The following is a 26,536-nucleotide window of genomic DNA, read 5'->3' as shown; positions in this document are numbered from 1 at the left end:
AAGGCAGATGTTTCCAAAGCGCATGTAGGCCACATCTGAATTGTGGCCTACATGCGCCTACATAAGCTATTCCACTACAATTAGAACTAAAATAAATTCTTACCTCAAGATGAATTACTAAATATCATGGTGTAGAAATTACTTTAAGTAGAAATTTACAAGTGCTACACAGACAAATTTATTTATGTGGGCATCATCCATCATCATAAGTGAAAAATAAATATACAGTATTTTAAATATAAGTATTAAGACTGTTGAAGTTCATGTTGTTGATAATAAAAAATGACAAATCTAGTTAACACTCCCCATGTGCCTCATAAATATGTCCTGGCTTTATTCAACTCATTTATAATAATAATAAAAAAATACAGAGAAAGTGAAAGTTACTGTGTATTAATAGAGACTTGGCGAGAAACCAAAACATCATCACCACAAGCACCTCGACACTGTAGTACTCTGTAGCCACACTTGAGTCAATTGACTTGCTTTACCATCACTGACCACTGGCATTTAGTGTCTTTTCAGCATTGGTGATTGGGGCTTGAAAACTGGGTCCAGTTGAGTAGAACTGAAGCACTGGCTTTGTTTCCTTCTCTGTAATAGCATTTTCACATCATGGCCACACGAGGGCAATATCAGATCAACACAAATAAGTGGCATCTTCATCAAAGAGGACTTCCCTGTATTTCCAAAACAGTGGAACAGTAACAGTGTTGTAAATGTTTGATGGCTGGAACTAAAGGAAGAAGGATAAAACATATTTAGAATAAAGCTACAGGCTATAGGCCAAAAAAAAAAAAACTTGTCTGAAAATAGCATGTTTTTTCTTTATATATTATAATTTTAAATAATTACTAATGTAATAATATTACACATAATTTTCCATAATTGTTATTGCACTACTGTTTTAGTCGAGGTCATACAGTCTTTCAACAATAGGCTCTCAATTTTAAGGATTATTTATGAAAATGTAACACTGCTAATTTGCAGGGGACTTCTTCTCTCCGTGTTATTCTAATCTCTTCTATTCTGTTGTAGTTCCTTTAACCCCCTCCTCCCACCTTCTGCCCCCCCCCCCCCCCCCCCCCCAGCGGAGAGGAAGCGCAGAGACAAGTGGACAACAAGCCAACACACAGAAGATAGGAAATTGCATAGGTGGGTGTTTTCTTCGTCCTCACCGTGACTTGTCTGACCCCGCGGTGGACACTTTATTTGTCCCCTTTTACGTCGGTTATTCGACCACGCGGAGGTGTTTTTGTTGTCTCATTCCAACTCACTTCTGCTGCGAGCCCGCGGGTCGCGGTTTGGATTGTGGCAGCGCAGCAGCAGCAAGAGCAGCAGCAGCAGCAAGAGGTCGGCTAGTCTAGGCCAGAATCCAGCTCGCACACACTTATGGACTTTGAAAAACAAGCCTAACAGTCTCCAGAATCGGTAATGGCCGGTCTCCTGTTGTTTTGTGCTCGGTACAGCTAGCTGGGAGTCGCCGTACGGGGAAAGAGCGTTGACTTTTAAGTAGGCGAACTTGGTTGTCGTAAACGCAGCGCAGCCAAGCTAGCCACCGTAGCGCAAGCTAATTTAGCTAGCATCGGTGTACGGTGTCAGTTCGCCTATTGAAGAACTTAGGCGAACTTGAAGGCGAACCGAGACTTGAAAATGTTGAACAAAATTTGAGCGTGCAGGTGATATTAGGACACGTAAAACTGCAATGTTGCTAACGCAACGTTATCTCGTTAACATGACTTTATTACACGAATATGTGATTCTCTTGGGGTGTAGCCTATTTAACAGTGTAACATCACATAGTCGCTGTTTTCTCTTTGCTGCTTTTACTTTGGAGCAGAACTATGTCCTCGGACTTTTCGCTAGTCCTTCCTTCACACCTGGGGAATATTCAGGACAGGTGAGGCTACACGGAAGTGACCGGCCACCCTCAGCCGCGTCACAGCTAGTAAGCTAGGAGTCAAAGTCCAGTTTCACTCGCCAATTTCCTATTATGGTTTCTACCTGACGCGCAGTCTGTCTTCTTCACGGGAGCTGCACGGCGCTTTCGAGGTGACTATGCTCTAACTTCTCGTAGATTGCCTGTAACATTTGGGGAGATTTAATGTTTCGGCAGCTGTCTTTTGATGTGGCCTGCAAGACACAGGAGAAAGACGCAAGTGGTGGTGTTACAAAGGCAAGAACCAGTTGTGTGGGTCTGTACGTGTGGGGTGTGGTAAGGTGGTGTTCACGTCTGTTGGTTCATTCAGTCCGTTCTGTAGAGACTTGCAACACAGAAACCTTCTCAGCTTACAGAACTTCAGTGTCAAATGATGCTGGATGGACCCGAGGGACCTGGCTGAATATGCTTTAGTGGATAAATCTTAGTGTAAAGCTTGTTTCTTTCACTGTGCCGTCCACGTTTTCTGTGGTTTCTGTGCGCGATGGGACAAATTGTTGTACAGGAGAAACATACAGTGTTTGACAAGTTGTCTAAAGTAAAGGGATTGTTGATTTGGGTTCATACAGTCAGCTGATTGTACAGTACAGCATGGACACGCCTGGCATATCCTTCAAAATACCCTGCGCGCTTGTCTGCTTTGACCTGCAGGAACAGAGATGGAAGAGATTGTTAGCAAGTCTGGACAAGCCGTTTTTTTGTTTTTTATTTATTTTCAGAAAGGCCCCTTCTGTTAGATGTAACAAGAAGTACGAAAAAAAAAAAAAAAAAACCCCCAACATAATTTCTTTTTCTGCTTTATTCCTAGCCATGTAGTCTGTGGGGCCTGAAGTCTTGCTGCTTAGCCAGTTGTTTTAACCAGGGCTATCATTTGTGATTTTCTGTAATGACGGGCTTTCAGTGCACACCACGGGTGTGTCCCTCTGACACACAGAAGCTGGGCTTTTCATATATTTGCTCCTCCTCCCTGTCTGACTTCACTCTTTCGATGTCTCTCTCTCTCTCCACCTCCAACGGATACACCTGCAGTGTTTTTATTTGAACAGTGACCAAGTTGGTACACTGTACATGCTGGAGAGGTGAGACGTGTGGTAATGTACACAGAGGGAAATCAAAGTGCGCAGATTTTTTCTAACGTTGAAGCAGATCCGTTATACTGTTCCCTCCCTCTGTGCTGGTGGTTTATTTCTTGGAAAGACTGAGTGTCAGTTTGCACTTTTATGGTCCTCACTGCAGCACTTTAACCAACTTCCTTGTTAAGCAGTGGTCACACTCTGTTTGCAATTTACCAGTGGTAAATCTTTATGGGCTGCTTTTAGTTTGACCATTTTTTTTTTTATAATAGCGTTGGAGCAGGAATGTTAATTACATGTTAGGTTTTAATATTTTTAAAAGTGCTTTTTATTATAATACTTAATTTCTCTGTTTTGTGATTGTCTTAACATCAAATTATTGCCTGAAGTAGTGAAGGCTGCAAACTAGCTAAAATAATGTTTGTACAATATGTTTGACTTTGTGCTTAAGTTACTTTATATTATATTAGAGATAAATATTTACCATAACTGGAGGGAGACTGGTTGTCCCACAGGAAGTTGTTTTGCTGTGCTGTAAGGTGGCCAGATACTGATAAATCCTGTCTTGTGATCAGTTTAGTTGTGAGATTATATTAAGCTTATGATGTTGCTGATTGGTTGCTATATTCAATACATGTAATATTTTTGTTATGTGAAAAGTGCCTTTGCTCTTTTTACCTAAAGTTTAAAATTTGATTTCATTTCTTTTTTATTTTCCTTTCTTTTAAAAAACAACAGTAACAGAGCCTGTCATTGTTTTTGATGACATGACTCAGCTTTACTTTGATGTTTTCTCCTTTACTTAGATTTTTGCTGCCTTGTACCTCACTTGTAAGTCGCTTTGGATAAAAGTGTCTGCTAAATGACTGAATGTAAATGTACTATAAATTGTGGATGTCAGATTTATTAGTTATGGGTAATAAAAATAGTAGTAATTGCTCAATGTACTTTTATGTTCATATCGGAAATAATTACACCAGTTGATCACTTGATTGAAAGAGGAACGTCATTGTCAACTTTAATGTAAAAATTTAATATAATTGAATAAATGATATATGAAAAAACAATGTATAATAAATAATCACGACTTTTTTAATATAACATTTCACCTAAGCTGCATTTTTAGATTGTTTAGAACATGCATTGTATCAGCTACATAATTCAGTGCGTTTACAATTTGTATAAAGACAAATTCTTATAGCTCGCAAAACGTGAATGACCAAAAGCCCACATTTTTCCTTGCTCCATTTATGTGAGCACTAGTCCATTTTTTGGGCCCTTTTTTGCCCTCTGGGTTACAGTTGCCTGCACATTTCCTTCCTCACTAAGAATAGTATGTTGGTGTCCTGTAAGTTGGACAGCTGCTCTTGCAGAGTTCCCTGAAAAGTGTGCGTGGAGTGGGAGTGTGGGTGGGCATGTATGCATGTGCGCTTCTCTGCAGTTACTGCACTGTGCCCACACTGTGGGTCACATGGAAGAAGTGTAGTGGTGGTGGGGCCTGCACGGTTTTAATTCCGGATGGTATAGGTGGTGGGCCAAGACAAACGCGCGCACACACACACGCATGCACACACACACACACGCATACACAGAAGCCAAATCTCTCTGTGACCATTCAAACAAGGCTGAGTCAGCAGAGCACTTGGCCTAGTCTCAACAGCATTTTACCATAGCTTCAACTCACCTAAGTGTGTGTGTCTTACTATGTGAAAACAAACACATTTTAAACACATTAGTTTGAAACCATTGTGGTGAGAACATTTCAGCCAGTTCTTGCAAATTTAAAAAGCTATCTGAGGGATAAGATGTGATTGTAAGTTAAAGTTGGGATTAAGCTTTTAGCTGTGATTTTCAGGGTTGGGGGATAGGGAATGCATTATGAGAGTAAGTGTCATCAGAGCTGTCTGTGCATAGTGTGTTTGCGCAGCAGACTGGAACAGAATGCATGTCAGCCCACCACAACCACCAGTTATTAAGTCGTTGAAATAGCAATGATAGCATATGATAATAAGGAATACGACCGCAGCCTCTATACTCAGTGGGCACTAGACAAACAACCTGGTGTACAGTTTCAGTTAGTAGTGGACATTTAAAGCATGTCCATCTGTGTTGTGTGTTGGCACAGGGTGGTAAGTGGCTTAGCAGTGTAATTCCAAGTCTGTCCCATTAGCAGATGCGATTTAGTGATGCTGCTAATGGCCTTAGAATAGATTAATGGCTAATGCTCACCCTTCGAGTCGCTAGGCCGTTTAAAACACTCTCACAAGCAACTGCACCCTGCCACAAAAATGTTCGTGGTGGAAGTCTCATAGTTCTAGAGGTTTTGTGCATCTGTCCATCTGCTACAGCTAGAGACACGAGACAAGTCTTTTATGCTCTCAGTGTTGTGTCTCAAGTTTTGCCTTTTTGCTAGTGCCACAAAGCAAAGCTCGAACTGTGTTATGCTGATGTTTGTGACAGATTGAGTCAGTACTTCACTATCAAGTTGAATTTCATGGTCCCAAATGAAAAGCTTGACAGCTTCTAGAGAACCTTCAAGACACATCAAACATTTATTTTGTAGCTTGCTGTCACCTTTAGTCATCTTTTAGTTTCTTTCTGTATTTTGGATGCCAACAAAGATCTGTTGTTGTGTGACACATTGGATATAAGCCTAAAGTTTAAACGCACCCTTAGCTTTTTGCACAGGAGTTCCATTTTAGATATTTTCAAACCAACTCACTGTTTTTCAGCACTGTCCACTGAAGAAGCACTTTATTGGACAGCATTGTCCTGATTGGGTGTAAGAAGGTAACACCAATCACTCTCTCTTTTACAGGATTGAAGTGATAGGTTGGGAGAAAAAAACAGTTATTGTGAAAGAAATGAAAGCAGCTCAACTAAAGGAACGTAAAGAGCTTGCTTATTAGGAGAGCTACCAACAGCTGGAACAGGATATGACACGCTAAATCTCACTGTGGAATGTTATGACAATGGCTTTGTGTGAGCGTGTGTGTGTGTGTGTGTCGCTTTAATTTTGTTTTTGTTTTTGGTCAGTTATGTGCATTTTGGAGTGTATGTTTTTATTTTCCATACAAATGGAAAGAAACAGGTGACCATGTCGGTTTCAGTAAAACACTGCAGGTCTCTTGAGTATTCAAGGATCAAACTGACATCAGCCCCACATTTGCCAGCTTTATTTAGTTTCTGACCAACATACACAATCACTTGCCCCCACGCAGACGTGAACATGCTCTCAGCCTAGTGTATGTGGACACTCAGACATAATACAGAAGTCTTTGTTCAGCCCTGTGTGCAGGAATGGAGAGAATATTTGATCTACATGAGTCAGTGAACTTTGAAGTAGAAAATGGTTTTAGCCTTGGTTTGGAGATGAGCCACACTCTTGTCATCTCGTTATTAGACAAACTCTGCAGGCGAAATCTTCCCCAGATTCTTCACTCTTTCCCTGCTCATGTTCCTGATGAGGATGTCAAAGTACTTTGTCATTGTCTCAATTAGACTTGGATTATCATGCCTCTTTAATTTAGACTTAGGTCTTCTGGGGTTTGTTTTTAGGCCAAATCTTCTGTTATAAATTTACTAGGATGATGAAATATTTATGGCTTCCACAGTTTACACTTATCAGTCCACTTACATATTTGTAATGTTGTGATTGCAACAACTTATTCAACCAAACCCCCCACGTGACCTTGCAATTTAAAAACCTCTCAACATGCATCACATAAATGTTTTTGTATTTTAGTCGGTTGTTTTTTCTGGTTAGGTGTACTCAAATATTAACGGAGTGCTTGATAATCATTAAACAATCCATGTTTGGTGATAAGTTCTACAAATTGCAGCGGATCAACTTGCAGTCAATGTTTTTATCTTGAAATTTGATTCAAACTTGTGATTAAAAAAAAAATGTAATATGATTGACTTGTCTCCTAAACAATAGTGTCGAGACTTCATTGTTTCGGTGCTTGTAACGCTTTTAATACAGGAAAATCAATTATGAAAATGAATGGCCACCAATATTATCAACTAGTCTATGCGTAGTAGAAAGAGAATGTCTAGATGAATTTGAATAAGGTAGTTTTGCATTATTTGCTGTTAGACGGAAAACAAGGCCATGTTTTTCCTTGCTGTGGAGAGCACACCCTCTCACCCGCTCAACTCAAAACACCTCCGGCTTTGCTGATAACTCCTCGGAATGCTTTCACACTCATCTGCCACTTCACTTCCTCACTTTTTCCACCGCATCCCTGAAATTAAGAAGTGCTAACAAGCTCCATGCGCTGCAGCTGAAAAGCAACTGTTTGTCGTCATGCATCTCACTTTCTATTTTTACCTACCCCCTAAGCCCACTGAAAAAGTGGAGGTAGTTTACTTCCACTCCTGCTCTGCTGATTGTTTGTCCCACCTTGAGTTTGAACTGAACTTTTTTTTTAGATGAATACTCCAGTAGTAAACGGTTTCTTTTTCTTGTCCTGTGATCACATTTTCTCCGCACCTGCTTTTTCATCTCCCTAGTTCTCTCTTCATTCCTCATTTATGTTCCATCCATTATCCTCCCTTTATCCTTATGCTGCTTTAAGCCTCTAAATATCAGCTCCATTAGCACTTTGCTAGTGTTGTTCAGTGTGCCAAGGTTCTTATCTATATGTGTTCTTAGGGGCATGCTGTCTTATGAAATCCCGGTGTTGGTTGAATCTTTTGCTCACTGGTATTGACCCTGTCCTGTCCTGTCCTCTGCTCTCAGCGTGTGAATGGAGCAGTGTGCAAGTACGGCCTCCCTGCTGGCCTCAGTGCGGGAGCAGGAAAGGCAGTTTGAGATGCTGAGCCGAGCTCTGGAGGAGGAGCGGAGGTCGTGTGCCGGCACCCTGCCCCGCCCCCTCCCCAACATGCAGGTAACATGGGCCAGACCCCCTCTGGTTACCAATCATGCACATTTTCCATTGAAACATCCCTCGGTTTCACCTTTTGACCAGAACGTATTCATCCACTGAGTGTGTCATCACCCCCCATCCTGTCTGCGTGGACTGGCTGAATGACAGCGAAAAATGTGGGGCAAAAATACCTCCTCTGTGGGTTTAGTCAATCAGACTGGATTTAAAATATGTTTAAATAAGATGAATTTGGCCTGACCTTCATATTTGAATTGAATGAAGGGATAGAAGCACCTTCCAGTGAAGCCTTCCTGAGGAGGTAATTTACACCCTCTGTTTCTGTCTACAGCTTTTAACAACTAATCTTTTTTTAGCCTGTTTTGTTGGAAATAAGTCATCTCATTGTCACTGTATTCCTCCATAAATCAAGCTTAATAACCTTAGTGCAACCCATCTTGTTTGTCTTGACTTGCCCATTATTGTTTGCATGCAGAGAGATGTTTTGCTTGATTGTTGTGATACTGGCTTTTCCTGGATCCTCATGAAGAGTTAGTCTTTTTGCCTTGAGTATGTCAACCAGCTGGTTTATATTTAATTATTTTGATAATTTTTGTTTGTTTTTTTTCCCCCCTGGTGTAAGGAAGATATCTTCGCTCCTTTTCTACTGGAGTGGAGAATCTGTTAACTAGGACAAGTGTCCTGTCAGGCTTTTAAAGCACTTTTTTAAAACACTGTATGTTTTTTTATAAACAGTGAATTCTTGGTACAACTCCTGGTTCATTTCGTAACTAATGTGTTCCTTACCGTCTGCTTCCACACCCTGTCTTATCACATATGAGTCACATACCTGGTTCAGAGAGTGACGAGTGACTTCATGCTTGAAGTTTGCATCACAGACAGACACGCAGGCACACACATCAACACTCGCTCATTCTTTCACTTCTACATTGATGTGCTCGGTCATTATTGTGCTGGAAGGAACTAGCATGCACACGAACACGCACTTCTGGCCCCGAGGCCACCAACGAAATGTGCTTATAAACAACCAGGCTTTCACAGCCATTTACTTTCCCTCTTGTTTGTCACTCTTGCCTCCAGGCTCACATTCAGTGGGACACATCACATTGATAAGCAGAAATATAGGTAGTGTAATGAGTGAGAGAAAAATGTAACTTCTTCTTATCTCTGCTATATCTGTTTACATAGCCCAGAGGCTTCGGCATGCCTCTGCCACTCTCCCAGGCAGCCAGGACAACCTTGATCTGTACTGACAGGTTCCCACACGCTCACATTTGCCTGGCACTTTCTTCTACAATTTTTTTTGTAGCTCAGTCCTAATCTGCACAAAAGAGTGTGTTTATACTTGAGTTTTGCTTCTGTGGTCCAGGAGATCGACACTTTGAAAAGTTGCCCTCGCTTCACTTGCAAGTATTATTTCCATTTCTTTTCTTGGTTTACAATTAAAAATGAAATATTTCTGTTAGTATGAGAGTTGAATAATGTCCCCTCTGGCTCTGCACTTTTCTATAACCTGAAGTGAGCTTAAAAAGCAGAGATGGCAATAGAAATATTTAGAGCGCCACGTTGTGGCTGGAACAGTATGTCCATCACGCCCATCACCCCTTGTGGGCATGCTGGTGGTGCCAATGCATGTGTGTATGTTTTTCTCGCGCTCTTCTCTATGTGTCTTCAATATTCATCACTTACTACGCATTCATTTCCTCCATGTGTTTATCTCATTGCGCAGCTCATTCATATGTTTGTTGAATGAGTCTGTTCCATTCAGCTTCCTCATTGTTTGTTTTTAGAGGTGAGAAGTGCATACATAAAAGCCTTTTGTGTGTGTTCATGTTGCTGTTATTTACATTTTTTTTTTTGGGCTTTTGTTAAACAGCACAGTTTAGGTTTTTCTGCCATTAGCGAGTTCCATTCTTGTAATGCAACTTTTTTTCTTGTAAAGATTATAAAGCTAACCGTGGTGGGTGTACCACAACAAAAAATGTCAATTCTTTGGTCTCTCAGTTAGGTGTCGGACAGTGCTGTCGTCAAAATGTAAACAGCGTGATGAAGTGTTTAAATACAAATTGTCATTAGACCAGAACATTTAATGGTTGATTCTGATCCATGAATCACGTTGTGATTTTTGTGGTTAAGCACCTTGTTAGAGAAAAAGTTTAGAGAAGGAGATTTGTACAACTCAAGGTTAAGCTGCATCCCAGAAAAATTCAAGTTGACAGCAATTGCTGCTTTCACTTTTGTTTTATCTTATTCGGTCAGTGTGATTTTTAAAGGGAGTAGCTCGTCACTTTCAAAAATAAGAGAAGATCACCTGCCCAGCCGATGGTGTAATGTATGTACATAAATGCATATTTGTGATGTTATTTTAATTAGTGTGTGTATCTTTCTGCAGAACGGTCGCCTTCCTTGTGATGCAGACATAGAAAAGCTAACACTGAACGAGGGTTACAGTAACGGGACACATCACGTAAGCATTTTTTTAAAAGCCCTCTCTGTGTCATCTGTTCAATTTTTAACAAGTTAAACCTGTGTTAGGCCTTTTATGAGTTTTTCAACATTGAACTTGTGTGTATGTGTGTAGTTCAGGATGGAGCCTGGTCACGTGGTGCAGGAGACGTACATGGTGGAGGAGCAACCCCAGGAGTCGCTACCTGTCATCTCTGTGGAGACCAGTGCAGATGGCACCACACGGCGAACAGAAACCACAGTAAGATTGCAAAGTGTGCAGATTACTGCAGAGCTATAAGTAAAATGTGAAATCTTGGCAAGGAAGTATAATTGAAGAGTTTTGTCCTAGGATTCATAAATCTCAGTAAAATGTTCATATTCTGTTTTGATGTCTCCTTCATCTCTTCTTTTGCTTTTACAGGTAAAGAAAGTAGTAAAGACCCACACCACCCGCACTGTAATCCCCTCTGTGTCAGACACACTTTCCCTGGATGGTGGGGGTTCAGTCACGGGTATGGGGGGGTACACTACACCCTTAGACCGGGTCTACAGGCAGGTGCCCGGAGGAGGTATGCCAATGGACTACCCCACCCACACTGTGCCCCGCAACTACCACTACGGACCTCCAGTGGGCTATGATGAGTACCGTGTCATTCCCCCTGCTGAGGCCTACGCAAGCCTTACTAGGGGTGCTCGCATAGATGATCGCTACAGGTAAAATAAACCTGCATGTTCAGTATTCAATTCAACATGGAGGAAAGGGAAGACAATGAATTTACAATTTGTCTAATAATCTTAAGGTTACTTTCCTCTGTAATCTTCTCTGTATTTACCTTCTTTCTGGTGTCTTTATCAATATCTTTGTCATTCTTCTCTGCAGACCGGTCCATCCAGATGGCTACAGAACTCTGGATCCAAGCTATAGAGCTCCCAGCAGAAATCAGCTAGACCCTTATGCTGCTCAGCCACAGGTACGGTTAGCAATCATTGCAGAAACTCCCTTAGTGCATTTCCTTAAGCAGAAATTTAATTGGTCTGGTGAAGCTTGAACATCCACTTGCTAAATTAGGTTGTTTTTTTTAACTACTGCAAAATCCCTGTCTCTGTAGGTTGGGCGTATGGGAAGTGCGATGGAGCTGTCATCCATCCCAAGGTTCGTGCCAGAGCCATATGGTTTAGAGGATGATCAACGTAGCATTGGCTATGATGAGCCTGACTATGGCATGGGACACCCAATGCACTACAGCACTGTACCACGCAACCACCACGCCTTCCCCGGGCCACCACGCAGAACTGGGTAAATTGTTTTTTTTGTAGTGCTTCACAGATAAGTAACATCTAGAGAGGTGTGTTTCTTATTTTTGCACCATGTAGTGTCTGTGAGTCATATTTAATGCGGAGCAGTGTTTCTTCTATAGTCACTAAGCTTTTAAATTAAAAGAAATGTAATTAACCAGTTACAAGGTGGACTCTACCCAAGCTCAATGTTTGTGCTGAGGGATGTGTAAGTTCATGAAGGTTTTTTAACTGTCCTCAGGAGTTATGAGGGCACCTTGGATGTTGACATGAGTGGACCTGGTGACGCATACTATTGGGAAAGAGGAGCACCTCTGGCCCAGGGTGAAAGAGGAAGCATGGCCTCATTGGACAGCACTTTGAGGAAAGGTCCTGGCCCTGGAGGCTGGCGTCAACCAGAGCTACCAGAGGTCATTGCCATGCTCAACTACAGACTGGACCCTGTCAGAAGCAATGCAGCTGCATACCTGCAGCATCTTACCTATAAAAATGATAAAGTAAGATGTTTTATGGTATAAAGCTCATAATGAGTTTGACTTCTAGGATTGTAAGGGTTAAAATCTGTTGGGACCAAAGATATTATTCATGTTTTATATGTTTACTAAGAATAATCAAGGCTTGTATGATGGAAAAATGAAACCAGATTTTATCTTTTTTAAAGATAGAGGCTATTTGAGCCAATTTACCAATATAAAAACATCATATTGGATCTGTCTCATGTGCACACTATTTATTTTTTTTGAACAGCTTTCTCAGCTTATACTAAGGCAACGATTACTGAGTTTACATGCACTTAAGAAACCAGATTACTCGAAATCTGCGTATACACACAGCAGAAAAGTAACCTGATTTCTCCTCAACCTCAAACACTTCTGTCTTGTTGTGATTATACACTCACTGTTCACTTCATTAGGTACACCTGTACAGTCTGATGCAATCCAATACAGCAGCTCTGCTATGAATTATACTTTTATAATAGTATAGTTTCTCAGTTTTTAAGTTGAAACTGTCAGAAATGTTTACTGTTGACATCATAGGGGTTCGTGGAGTCAGGCTAGCATGCAGTATAAAAAGAGGTGGTTATTAAGGTTCGGCCTCTTCATTTATTTTAAATAAGGTGGCCAAAACATTAGAACCACCCCTTAATGTAATGCACTCTAGTATGACTCCATCACCCACCATGACTTCCATAATAAACTGAGAGGTACAGGTATACCTAATTAAGTGATCAGTAAGCGTATATAGAAACAAACAATTGTAGAACAATTCGATGTATAGTAGATCACAATTATAACATGGACAAAGATCTGAACTAATTCAAAAGAGTTTTATATATAAATCCAAACAATTCCCACCCAAAAAAAAAAACAAATATATATATATATATATATATATATATATATATATATATATATATATATATATATATATATATATATATATATATATATATATATATATATATATATATATATATATATATATATATATATATAAATATAAAATTTTTGGGTGGGAGTTGTTTGGATTTTTAGGTTGTTAAGCATTGTTTTAGTAGGTTGACCTCTACCTTTATCTCTCCTTTTCTTCCTTGTTTGTATGTTATTGTATATTTTACATTTGTATTTGATTTTGATTTAATTGGGATTTGGTGGGCCATTTAAAAATAGTAAACTGGACTTCTTCAAATAACAGATTATGTCTGGTCTTTTCTTTTCCAGGTAAAGTCTGATGTGCGTCGTCTCAAAGGCATCCCAGCTTTGGTTTCTATGCTTGACAATCCAAACAAAGAGGTCAGTTTACCGCTTTTTTTTCGTGGATTACCGTCGAACACTTACTTTTATAGAGGTTTGTTTAATTAGGCTATTGGGGTAAAAATTAGGTTTAAGGGATAGAGTGTATTCCTGACATAAGGCTGAGATAGTTTATTGGCTTGTGAGAAGGTTGAAGAACAAAGTGAACTTCACACACCCCTAATACCACTGAAGGAGAAAGAGAAATAAGCAGAACATATTTGACGTTGCTTGGTTAAATCCTGGATTTCAGCATTTTTGCTCAATATGGTTTCAGCCAAAACATGTTCCCCTCTCTTTTAGCACACGCTGGGGCAGAACTTTGCTGGTTATATAGGCATTAACAGACAAACCACATCATGCATTCCACCCTTGTGGCCAACAAACATCTTAATTTTACATTTCATCCTTCGCAGCCAATGAGAAGCTGAGCGTATGTTGGCTGGAAACTGAGAAAATCTCCAAAAACCTCTTTTTAAATTAATGTAAAAATTACTAATCGTTCAGTAACTGTTAATGTGTCTGTTACAGGTTCACTACGCAGCTTGTGGCGCACTAAAGAACATTTCATATGGCAAAGATCCAGACAACAAGATCGCCCTTAAGAACTGTGATGGAGTACCCGCTCTGATCAGGCTCCTGAGGAAGACCCATGACCAGGATCTCACAGCCACTATCACAGGTTAGAAGGAAATGCAACACACAAAAACATGACTGTTACATTTTCTTCAACTGACAAAATAAAAACTGTTGAAGTTCATTCATATGCTTTTTACATGAGCTATTTATAATATTTTCACAAAATATAACTTCCACTTGCACTTAATAAAATACATTGAAAGTACTATACAATTTTAGGTAGAACATATATGTTGGTTTTTGAAGTAGGTCTATATACAGTTTCCCCTTTAAAATTCTGTTTTTTTTTCAGGGACACTTTGGAACCTTTCATCTCATGACTCTGTGAAAATGGAGATAGTGGATCACGCGCTGCATGCTCTCTCTGATGAGGTGATGGTGCCCCATTCGGGCTGGGAACAAGGAAGCAACAGAGCAGGAGGAGGGGAGGAGAACTGCAAACCCAGGCATCTTGAATGGGAGATGGCTCTTACCAACACAGCTGGCTGCCTAAGGTATGGAGCAAAGGAAGGATTCAGATCAGATCAGATTAGATTAGAGCCGTTTAACTTCTAATGACTGTTTGGTGGAGATAGAGGGGGGGATTGTTGAAAAATGAAAAATGTCGTGAGACTTTTACAGACAGATGGCGAAGTGGTTTTTATGAGGTAGAAGAAAAGACCAAAAGAGTTGGAAACATTTCACGGAGTACACTCAATGAAGCCTAAGGAAAGAAATGTGATGTCTTTTAGAAGCCAAAAACCAATAGCAGTGAAGGTCTATTCCTTTCATTTATGTTGGAATTGTTTGGTTTATTGTGCATGGAAGAATCCTTTTCTCCAATTATTGGCTCATATAAACAGGATATCTATTTGATTTTAAACAGAGCTCAGTAAGAGACTGCAGGGGCTAAATGTTAGAAATTTATTAAAGAAACACTGTAGCTGATTTGTAGCTGTGAGATCAGAAGAGGGTGAAAAACAGAATGTGAGAATGTACAGGAAGCAGGCAGGCAGAGGACACTGGGACATTGACTTACACAATGTAAACATTGTGTTCCAGTGTCTGGGACTGTTATCTATGCCTTTCCCTTGACCACATGGTTAATTACAGCATTCACTTCCGGGTCTGGAAAGTACATGTGGAATAAATATGAATGAAAAAGATATTGGTGTTTGTCGAAATGGTCTGGTCAGTATCATCCCAGTTAGTCATTTGACACTAAACATCCCACTCACTAAATGTTAAATATCACACTATTACTACTGATACTTTGTCTGCATCATTCATACATATTTTGGTCGGAACAGACATGGAACCAGTTTTTCCTGATTATTTTTAACCTCGATTATTGACAGAACAAAGGTGATAAGCAATGAGTAACAGAGGTGAAACAAAGTCCCGGGCAGGCACAGTCTGTAGAGATTTTGTAAATGGCAGTATACTAAACTTCCTGTGTTTTAGCCCATTGTTCAGACCCCCCCCCAAAAAACTGTACATTTTAAAACACACGCTAAGTGTGCCAACTGGAAAAATTTAACTTTTGCAAAATGACAGCCTCAGGGCTCAGGGCTTCTCTGTGGTAGCTAATTTTAAATGTAAATTCAGTTGAAAACATGGCAGAACTGTTGATGCTGCTCATGTTGATGGTAGATAAAATAATTGCTGGCTGCTTGTTCTTCATACCTCAGCAGATGTTGGCTGTGATGCACATTTTAGTAGGTCACCTAAGCAGAAAGAGGACAGAGAAAAGAAGATTTAGCTGTTTTTCTTTGTTCGGGTGTAGAAATGACCTGAAAACACTAGTGTGCTGATTTTCACATTAAGCTATACTTGATAATTAAAATATCTTTATGTAGGTCTCTGAAAACATGTATTGCTAAGGGGCACCTTCAGAAAAGATAAGGATTTTAATTTAACTAGCTTTGAATGAGTTGATCATAAACTTAACATAAATAAGTTTATGAAATAAATTAATTAACTTAATCTAAATAGAGTAAATCTATATATTTAATGTTGTTGCATGTTCAAGATATCAGTATATTATGGAGGCCTCTCGTAAAGAAGTAGTTTATTGATAAGAATGCTGTATGTACAAATGAAGAGTTTTGTAGGTAAAGTGAAACAGAAATAATCATGTCAGTAAAATAATTAGCCGGGTTTACCTGCTGCTCTGTTACTGATTCAAATCAAAAGTTGGTGAAGATCTGACACTGATTAATCCATCTTGATCAAACCTGTCACTGTAAATGTAGACAGCTATGGAGTTAGGAACCACTTTTGTGCCACTGTCCTGATTAGATTATTTTAGCCTTTTTTTTTAAGCATTTAAAATGTTGGCCTCCTGCAGTATGCATACAAACTTCCTGAACTATTTAGCAAAGTGAAATCAGTGCCCTGAATGTGTCCTGTTATTGTGTCAGAGGGCGTTTCTGTCGTTTGGAAAAACAGGCCGACACAAAAGACCAAGGCTGAAAATCATTCAGCAGCACTTTCACCTTTAAATATTGTGCATTGAATCAGTGTGGGAGTGACAGCTGCCCACGCTGGTAATCCTTGTTTTGTTTTACTTTCTTTTTGTCTCCTCTTCTCAACTTTCCACTCGACTAAAGAAATGTGAGTTCAGAGCGAAGTGAGGCAAGAAGGAAGCTGAGGGAGTGCATAGGGCTGGTGGATTCCCTCATGTACATTGTCCAATCCCAGATTGACTGTAAAGATGTCGACAATAAGGTATTTGGAATCCCTGTAGTTGACTCTTGTTACCTTGGCATTTTGCATTTTATCATTTCTACATGTTTTCTCCATAATTTATTATTGCACCCTTAGTTGATAGAGAACAGCGTGTGTCTGCTGAGGAACTTGTCCTATCAGGTGCACCGTGAAATCCCCGGGCACGAGCGGTATGCAGAGGCCGTGCCCATCACCCAGAGCCCTGCCTCATTCAGTCAGAAGGGCAGCTGCTTCAGCTCCCGCAAGGGCAAAGGTCAGTGCCAGAGAGAGATGCACTGTAGTTGTTCAGTCAGTAGGAGGAAGGTGTCTCACTGGATCAGTCTAATGACACCAACACACATGCACAGACAGAATGACTCACTCATACTGAAATGTTAATTTCCACAGCTGAGATAAAGCTCATGCTCTCTCCAGCTACTCTGGGTGTGTTTCACTGAGAGCATTGGTTTGTTTTCTTTCAGCTACAAACCCCCTTTTCTACTGTTTATTGGCTTTGACAGTGTTATGAAATCATTTTGCGGTCAACATTAATATGATGAAGTCAGATATGTTTTGGCCTCTATGAATTTATTAAAACATTTTTAGTTCACCTGTATATAAGGTTATGTAGTAATGAATAAAACAACATGACGACTACATAGTGATTATTTTAGTGTTTAATGACACTTTAAATTAGAATAAAGAAGAAAAAGGTAGTTTGTTATGTAGTTCTAAATATTTACAGTTACACCTATTTATCCTAACTTATCTGACTGAAGCAGACCAGAACTCTCGTTTTGGGTATTTGCTCTCAAGTACGAAGAAAGATTCTACAATTTTCTCTGAAAATTTATTACAAAAGTAATAAAAAGAAAAAAAATCAGAGTTTGCTTTTGATTTCAAATGATAAATGATTTTAAATGATACAACAAAGGCCAAATAAGACAGCAGTGTGACTGCTTCTCTCCAGTTAAAACAGGCTGAATGATGACAACTTGTGATGTTCATAACAGGAACTTTGGTGTGAAATACCACTGTGACCAAATTATTTACAATCTTTTATACAAATCTCACAGTTAAATTGTACCTATGATGAACATTACAGACCTCTGTCATCATTTTAAGAAGGTGAACTTGACTAAATACTTTTTTCAAAAATTCGTGTCAAAGTTATATTTGCCAGTTTCTGATTATATTTCTGAAGAATTTTTCATCAAAAGGCACTACCATTTCTTCCATATTCCAAAGCAATTATTGAAGATTTTAAATCATTTTGAAATAAAAAATATTTTTATAATTATTAATCAATCTTTTTAAAATTTAGTTCCATTAAAACTTCCCAGAGCCCAGTGTGACGTCTTCAGTTGTCTTGTTTTGCCTTTCCACCAGAAATTTACATTGTTTAAAATAAAAACCCTGAGAAACAGGTGTTTCAGCTTTCAAATGCTGCACAAGTTTAAAATAACCAGAACCTAGGGTTCACATTAACATGGGGTGGGACTAGGGTTTAAACTGTGACATGACAAATAAAGTTAACTGTTGTGTGTGTGTATATAAGGTAACAAGTTCTTTGGCTATAAAAAGAAGCTCATTGACAGAGCATAGATGAAACATCTCAGTTCACTGTATCAGCTTATAGTTTTAGTCATTTCATGTGTGTTGCTCGAAAACACGGCATCATTTTCTCATACTATAAAGGGCTGATTCACTCATTATATGTGAATATGACATTGTACAAGCTGGTGGGATCTTTGATGTGCATTATTTGAATTTCACATCTGGCTGGCCACATTGCTGATTGTTTGTGGTGGCTGTAGTCACTGGCTAGCTCAGTTGGTGCTTCTTTCCGCTTATTTAAATGCTCTCTGTTCTGCCTGTTCTGCCTTTCCCTCCCTCTTCATCCCCTGTTTTCCTCTTGTCTTTTGCTTTCATTCGTCTTTCCCCTTTTTGTGCTGGGCTACAGATGAATGGTTTTCCAAAGGTAAGCTCTTAACTCTGTATGAAAGCACTTTGCTTTAGCTGCCTGTTGTCTTAGCATCAGGAGTGGTAGTAGTTGTAGCTGAGCTTATCATCTAAGACAGTCCTTGTCTTAGTACCAACATGCATGCCTTTTTCTCATTGAGTTCTAGTGAAATTTGAACATGCATCTTATTTTTGGGTTATGTCATGTTTATTCCTCAGTGCATTAATCTAACTGGAGTCTATATAGATCTGTATCTATCCATCTCTATATCGATCTCTCTATCTAGCTATCTATCAAATAACATCAGAGATATTTTTTTGATACGCAATCTGTCAGATTTAGCTGAGATGTGTCTCTAAGGCTGTGATAATGATGTTTGCTTCCAGGCAGGAAAGATGTGGATGTAGGTGCCGACACAATAGACATTCCAAAGAGGACTATGCCTGCTAAAGGTAACGACTCGCTTAATCAACACTTTCACTGTATTGTAGAGACAAATAAAAATGCAGCTATTCACAATCAGTGTTTTTCTCATGCCCCTCTTTTCCACTTGTTTCCTTTCTGCTATTCTGCACCTTTTCTACGTATCACTTCTGCTGTTCTTGCTAACTTCCTCACACTCTCCATCCTCCTTTCCACTGCTTCTCTCATTTTCTCTTTCCTCAGGCTATGAGCTGTTGTACCAACCAGAGGTTGTTCGTATTTACACCTCTCTGCTAAAGGAGTCCAAGAACCCCACCGTGCTGGAAGCCTCTGCTGGAGCCATCCAGAACCTGTGCGCTGGTCATTGGACTGTAAGATCCTTTATATGTTGTTGACCTGTAAAACTTCACAGCAGCACTCTCTGTGCTGAGCAAATATACCAGTTTAACAACACTGGTGCCAGATCGTGGGAGTCTGTTAAAACTTGAGCACAGGCCTGTGGACAGGTCTTTCAGCATGCTTCTCAATCAGAGCATGTAAGACATTATTTGGATTAAAGGCATTTCTAGAAGGGATTGTGTCGTTAGTAAACACTCTTTTACTAAGGGCTTCCTCAACAATGTCACTTTTAATATCGTCATTGTTCTTGGATCATGCCCATTAACTTGATACCAAAACTGACATACAGTAAGTACAGTTGCAGTGAGGTTACAGTCTTACAGAGATTAGTAAGAGAATGGTGTAATTGAATAATATGTTTAGCAAACCCGTTAAGTAAATACGTAATGCTCTACTTGTTTTCTTTTTTCATGAATATCGAACAGTAATTTAGGTTTTCATATATAGAATTATCTACAAAATAATATAAAAGTGGTATAAATGTGGTGGTTTTATTTCTTTCAGTTAAATAACGCTGTCCTCCTAAAGCTGCAGTTCTTTTTATGTACATACTTAAAATTAAATCCGGATGAGAGTACAAAAACTGATTTCCCATGCAAAAGGAAGTGACTTGAAAATTTTATGAAATCACAATGTACAAGTAATCATTCCTAGATTTTGAATGAAAACTTTTTGTTTTGATTTGAAAATTGTCGATCGATTACTTTATGCAATCCCGTTCAGTTTTGTTAGGAGATTAAGCGTATCCCAGTATGCGTTGTACATGAGTCAAGCTGCTAATTTGAGAGATCATCATTGTCACGTGATAGATTCCTCGCTAATTGAATAAGGTCTGTATGCGTTTTTATGTTTAGTATGGTCGATACATCCGTGCCTTGATGCGCCAGGAGAAGGGTCTACCCATAATAACTGAGCTGCTGGCCCACGGCAACGACAGAGTGGTTCGTGCCATGTCTGGAGCCCTTCGCAACTTGGCCATTGACCCACGCAACAGAGATCTGTTAGGTAAGACTTCCTCACCAAGTCACATTATTGAAAATACACCTGTGGCCCACACAGCACCAGGAGGAGTTTTGGTATCAAGAGGATTAATATTTCTGTGACCTCGTTTCTTGCTTATTTGTGTTGCCAGGTAAACATGCTGTGCCTCACCTGGTGGCCAACCTTCCTGGTGGCGGTCAGCATCAGCCAGTGCGAGCGCTGTCAGAAGAGACGGTGGTGTCAGTGTTGAGCACACTCCATGAGGTGCTTGGTTCCAGTCTAGAAGCAGCCAAAACCCTCAGGGCCTCACAGGGCATAGAGAGACTGGTGCTCGTTAACAAGGATGGGTAGGAGCTGATGGCTTTTTTTTGAATGAACAAACTTTATCCTAGATGCCTCAGTCTAATCTTCTTTCTGTCTTTCCTGTATGCTGTAATAACCAGCAATCGTTCTGAGCGAGAGGTGCGAGGATCGGGCCTGGTGCTGCAGACGGTGTGGGGCTACAAGGAGCTGCGGCGCACTTTGGAGAAGGATGGCTGGAAGAAGACAGACTTTGTTGTCAACCTAAACCCTCCAAGCAACAACACCACCAGGGCTAATGGAGGATATGAGGACAGCACTCTCCCACTGTTGGACAAAGGTCAGGAATCCAAACGGGAAACCCAAGTGTGTAGTTATAGTGGCAGTGTTTCATTATATCAGCATTCATGACATATATTGCATATTTCTGTTTTGCCATTGTGCGGTTATTTAATATAATATTAGGTTTACAGTATTCTGAGACTTGAATAGGAATTGCAGTGATATTGATTCATATTTTTTGTCTCTCTTATTTACAGGTGGCAAAGGGGACCAGGAAATGATTCAGATGAATGACATGGGACCAGGTCAGTGTGAGACCAGAAGCTATAAACCGGGTCAAAAATAACAAGCAGTTAATGTGATTAAAAATAATGTGATATATTTTTAATAACGCAGACACATGTAGACATTACCTCTACTTTAACGTGATTTCTCTCACAAGATGCTTACTCCACACTGGACCAAAGAGGGAGACAGAACACCCTGGATAACACCCTCCAACCTGCTGACAAAGATGCAGTACAGGTAAAGGCTGGACACACACACACGATGACATAATGAGGTTCTGATTTCAATTACTTCTAACATTTTCCCTACATTTAGCCTAAAATAAGCTTAAGCTTACAACAGACACATTTTACACAAAAAACAAGACCACTATTTAAGAGTTTAACAATTTGTGTAAATGGTCCTTTACATGATGTTAGACTTGTCATTTATGTATAGTTTTGCTCTGCATTATTTCTGTAAAGCGTAATGTCAGTGAAGAGTCCATGACATGAAAACTGTGAATTGGATATAGATTATCTATTGTGAAGTTGCAACAGCAAATAACTGTTTTACCATCTGGACTATACGCAGCTTGTGAGCTTCCAGGTTTCACTCTGAGGCTCAGACCAGTATCCTTACTTGAGATGAAAACATAAGTTTGTGAAGCGACATGCTCTCATACACCCACACACGGCATGTTAATGCATGTCACATTTAAGCACTGTGGTTGATGTGTGTCTTGCACATACTTTCTCACTAGTGTCTCCCCCCTTTTCCCTCTGAAACATGACCTAACATTAAACTAACCATGTATAACCCTTCTTTCTCCCATCTGATGCCTTATGTCCCTTCACCTGTTCTCTGTCTTGCTGGTCTCTGTTTTATATTCCCTTTCTTTTTACATTTTTGACATCCTCTTTATTTCTCTACTTACCTCCTCTCTGCTGTGTGTCTCCTTATGTCTTTCTATCCTTCTACTTTTGGCTCTTTATCACACACTCCTTCTCTCTTTTTTCTCTCTTTCTCTTTCTCTCCCAGGGTGGGATGTATGGGGAGAGGCAGGCCTCTTTGCCTCTAATGGATTCTTTCGATGGTTAGGCTACTCCCATTGTCACACTGCATGTCAGAGCATGGTATGTGTGTCCCACCGGCTGCTTGTCTCAACTCACTGCATGGCCTAATATCTGTTGTGTATAGAGACCTGTGATTATTTGTGTGTTTGACAGTGACCAGTATTGAGCTCCCATCGTACTGTATTTGGACAGTTTTTGCCCCCAATGCTGATGAAAAGTTCCACTGATTTCTTTTGTTCCCCTCAGATGTGATGTGTTTTTCTTTGGACAGTTGTCCAATTTGTGCAGACTTTGTCGCCTGCAGCTACAGTTGTGTATTGTAGTTTGTTAAAGTGTTTCTTTTTCTTTTAAAAGCCTCTGCTGTGAATTTTTAAATGTGTGACTCCTCCTGCCTAGGCATGAATCGGTCACATCAGCTGCTCCACGTGACCAAGTCAAATGCTTGTGCCTCTTCTTCTCTTGCAGAAAAATTGATTGTGTGTATCACAAGACGACAGCCTCCTCCCACCTACTGTCCATGCTGAACTGACATTGGGGGACCACTACACTAGCGATGGGACTACGCTCCATCCTTTACACTCGGCTCTTCTGTTCCTTTTCACTTCTTTTGCAGCCTCTCATCTTTCTCTCTTACATTCCTCCATCACAGCTTATACACTAATGAAACCAAATGAAAAACTGACGTGGATCTATGCTCCCTGTGGACAACTGGACGTGACACTATGACCACTTGGAGCTCTGCGAAGTCCCTAAGCTGAAAAACAAAAACAAAATAAACCCCCAAAAGAATAAAACGAAACATAAAAACACTAACCACTTAACCAGATACAGTGGTCATACCACTACATTTCCACAGAGCACAACACTTTGTCTGGCCTGCACAACAGAGACTCTGGCTTCATCTGAAGACCTTTGCAATTATTGGGGGTTGGAGTGTAGACTTAGATTAACCAATGAAAAGATGTCTTGGTATCAAAACAGAACACTTTTCTGGTAAAATTTTACAGAAATGCTATTACACTCTGATTGGAAGAAATAGAGGGAACTTTTCTCATTTTTGTACTTAATCTTTCTGATTGTCAACACTACAAAAGAAGAAACCCTACCACTGAGAACCAATGTTTATTCATCTTATCAGATATGTGTAAAGCTTCTGTTGTGGTAGAAGTTTTCCTCACTTTGCTTTGCTCTGTACCACAGTCATGTACATGTGCCAAATGACACTGCTACTGCTGCAACTGCCAATACTGAATGAACTGAACTTCACCCACTTTTTACAGCAGCTACACTGAAAACTCACATGCTTTTGTATTGTACGCAGTCTGTGTTGGTGACGGATCATCGCCGACATGCATGTGGATGGTGCATTTTGTTATTTGATTGTGATCCATACCATAGAAAGTGGGCCAGAAATAGAGCAGACCAGTTATTCTCCGTCTTGTTGGACTAAACAGTATAGTCTGTACTATGTTTCTACCTTTACCTGTTTAATGTTAGCCCCTTTGTAATTCTGGGGAGACATTTTGGGGTCCAATGGGTGCATTTCCTTTTATCTGCAGGTCTATAATCTTCTGAATGTGTACATACATACCTAGATTGTCTGTAACAGTGGGCTAACTGGAGTGCCTCGCTCATTCAGGGTAGGTCTAATGGGTGTGTCCATTATCACAAGGGTGACCAACCAATTATTTTCGTTCACAGCAGGTTACTAGTTGAGAATACTGTATTTGGAACTTTGCAGTTTTCTATTCTGAAAGATAATAGAACATGTGAACTTTGTAGGTATGCAAGAGTTGGGTCTTGTTACTCGGATTGTTTTTTTTTTATTTTTATGAGCTATAAAACTCTTATTTACTGCATCACAAAGCTGGTACAGAACAGTACATGGGAGAAGAGACACTACTGTTTGATTTTCATTTTGCCTGTTTCTTTAGTACCATGCTCTGTAGAAAAATGCCTATTCTTAGTGCAGAGTGAGATGTAGATATCCCGACTAGATAATTAAAAGAAGCACTAGGGGGAAAAATGTGTATTTTTCTTTTTCAAAAACATGGTTTTCATGCCAATTGAAACACAACTGAGTATCCCTCATTATCATTATAATTTTTTTAAAAGTAACAAGTTGCCTTTATGAGGGACTGAATAAAAGAACAGAAAAGCAAAGGTTTGTGTTACAAATTGTCTAATAAGGCATAGACAATAAATTGCTATTAGTGGAAAAGAACAGCACATTTAAACTATATATACAAGAAAATATTAAATATATTAGGTTTGTGTATTTCTTTTTTATATTGATTTTGGGTTTAATTGTTTTGGGTGCTCTGGGTAAATGCATATGCAATCGGTTTTTATGTTTTGATTGAAAACATTCAGTTTATGTTTTAAATAAAACCAGAATAAGTTAGCTAAACAAAATCCTCCTACATGGTCATCAGATACTGGAACACTAATGGTGGAAAAAACTGATTTTGGACTACACCTTAATTTCTTTGCCTTGGCTCTTAAAGTTGCACATTTCTCCTTTATGAATGAATTATGTAACTAGCAATACTGTTTTTAATAAAAATGATTTCTCAGAGCCTTTGGTTTCTTGTTTGCCCTTGTTGATTACATGTTTGTGATTTTAAAAAAAAGTGTATCAGAGCACGTGGTTGACGTCTCAGTGTCGTTCGACAGCGTCCTGCAATTGAGAGACGAGTGTGTCAAATGTTGCTGGTTCTGTAATTTTTTACTTTGGGGTTTAAAGCTAGTGTCATGGATTGAAGAAAAGCGGAATTGTGTGAAACTCATCTACTTTTGCTATAGAAAAATAACGGTAAGTTGATATATACACATAATTTTTTTTGAAGCTCTGACATTTATTACGGTAGGTAGTAAAAACTTCAGTGTTACCGCTAACAAGTTCAGCTAACGTTAGCATTGTCAGCTAATTTCACTGCTCACATTAGCTAACTTTAAGCCCTCATTGTATAGGGTAGCTTACATTACCAAACCGCTGTTTGCGAATGAGGTGTATATTTGTTCAATAATCAGTGTTTTGTATAAGAGAGTTTTTGTTTTCCCCCCCAAAATGTTTAAATTTTTTTCTTGCACGAGCTCAGGGTTGCTCTTTCACGTGCTGCCACCTGCTCTCAGTCCAAAACAAAGTGAACCATGTTAAATCCGTGCTAAGCTATGCTGCAAAGTCGTACGGCAATTTCAGATTTTATTTTATTTTATTTTTTTTGAAATATGGCCATGGTGACATGGGACTTTTTATCTTTTTGTTTTCCGGAAAATGTTCCATACAAGCAATAAGGAGCTGCCATTGCTATTTTTATGCTGGTGTTGAGCTAAGGTAGATGATGATAGTGTTGCTCGTTTATATTGCATTTAATTAACTGCATGAAGACGGGCAAGAAATATTAGGTTAAAACAAGATCAATAAATGGTAAAACCATAGGTAAAGGCTTGAGTGGAAATACCATCTGTACTGATAGTATTAGCTTTTTAAATAATTGTTATTGCTGTTTATGTTACTCCTCTCTACTTTGACCCAGATCTCATGTGGACATGCATAAGTACTGTTGGCCAGGTTTTGAGATGTACCTTATTAGAGAGCTGCAGAGACAACAAAATAGTGCCCAGTTCTGTGATACCTTGTTACAAACTGATGGTGAGTGTCTAACTAATAATACCATTTTGATGTACCATACTTGGAGGTTAAAATTGAAGAGAACTTATGTTATTTTATTTGTTGTGTAAAGGCATCTCAGTCCCGACCCATAGCTGTATCCTTGCAGCTCTCAGCCCCCACCTATCTCAGAGACTGTCAGCCTCTGCATCTCCTCCATCAGGACAGAAGCGTCAGCTCCATCTCCAGCCTGTGAAAGCCCAGACCCTGCTGAAGCTTGTTGGTCTTCTGTATTCTGGGGAACTGGAAGTAAATGAGAGCATAGAACTGAATGATGTGCTAGCAGTAGCCCACCAACTTGGAATCAGAGACCTTGTTAAAAGACAGAAAGATGGGGGTATGAAGGAATGGGAAATACAGGGGAAAATACAAGGGAATGGCATAAATGCACAAGGATGTGAGAGGGA

General features: G+C 39.6%; 1 protein-coding gene across 9 annotated transcripts; it reads left to right on the top strand.

Annotated features, from left to right (window-relative positions):
* The first annotated feature begins 1,077 nt into the window (after positions 1-1,077).
* ctnnd1 (catenin (cadherin-associated protein), delta 1) lies at positions 1,078-25,034 on the top strand. Of its 9 annotated transcripts, none has more exons than XM_067498221.1 (23): positions 1,078-1,155; positions 7,757-7,904; positions 10,294-10,368; positions 10,483-10,608; positions 10,771-11,063; positions 11,230-11,320; positions 11,459-11,646; positions 11,887-12,142; positions 13,367-13,438; positions 13,970-14,120; positions 14,370-14,571; positions 16,669-16,786; positions 16,883-17,039; positions 18,729-18,746; positions 19,115-19,180; positions 19,395-19,522; positions 20,405-20,555; positions 20,683-20,878; positions 20,975-21,171; positions 21,371-21,418; positions 21,556-21,638; positions 22,422-22,476; positions 22,922-25,034. In XM_067498221.1, exons 2-23 carry the CDS (start codon positions 7,764-7,766, stop codon positions 22,978-22,980), a joined length of 2,871 nt encoding a protein of 956 aa, XP_067354322.1. In that variant the 5' UTR covers positions 1,078-1,155; positions 7,757-7,763; the 3' UTR covers positions 22,981-25,034. The 9 variants fall into 9 exon arrangements, with proteins under 9 accessions (XP_067354322.1, XP_067354325.1, XP_067354326.1 ...); XM_067498222.1 differs by lacking the exon at positions 1,078-1,155 and adding an exon at positions 1,297-1,431; XM_067498223.1 differs by lacking the exon at positions 1,078-1,155 and adding an exon at positions 1,540-2,052.
* Positions 25,035-26,536: the final 1,502 nt, after the last annotated feature.

This window comes from Channa argus, chromosome 3 (genome assembly GCF_033026475.1).
Source record: "Channa argus isolate prfri chromosome 3, Channa argus male v1.0, whole genome shotgun sequence".
In the NCBI taxonomy this organism is placed as follows: domain Eukaryota; kingdom Metazoa; phylum Chordata; class Actinopteri; order Anabantiformes; family Channidae; genus Channa; species Channa argus.
Note: the sequence above shows the minus strand (reverse complement) of the source record. Positions and strands in the feature narration are given on the sequence as shown.

Coding starts and splice junctions, on each gene's coding strand:
- ctnnd1 (XM_067498221.1), top strand. CDS start 7,764: ATGGAGCAGTGTGCAAGTACGGCCTCCCTGCTGGCCTCAGTGCGGGAG. Junction 10,369..10,482: donor ACAGTAACGGGACACATCAC/GTAAGCATTTTT, acceptor GTATGTGTGTAG/TTCAGGATGGAGCCTGGTCA. Junction 20,879..20,974: donor GTGCTCGTTAACAAGGATGG/GTAGGAGCTGAT, acceptor TGTAATAACCAG/CAATCGTTCTGAGCGAGAGG.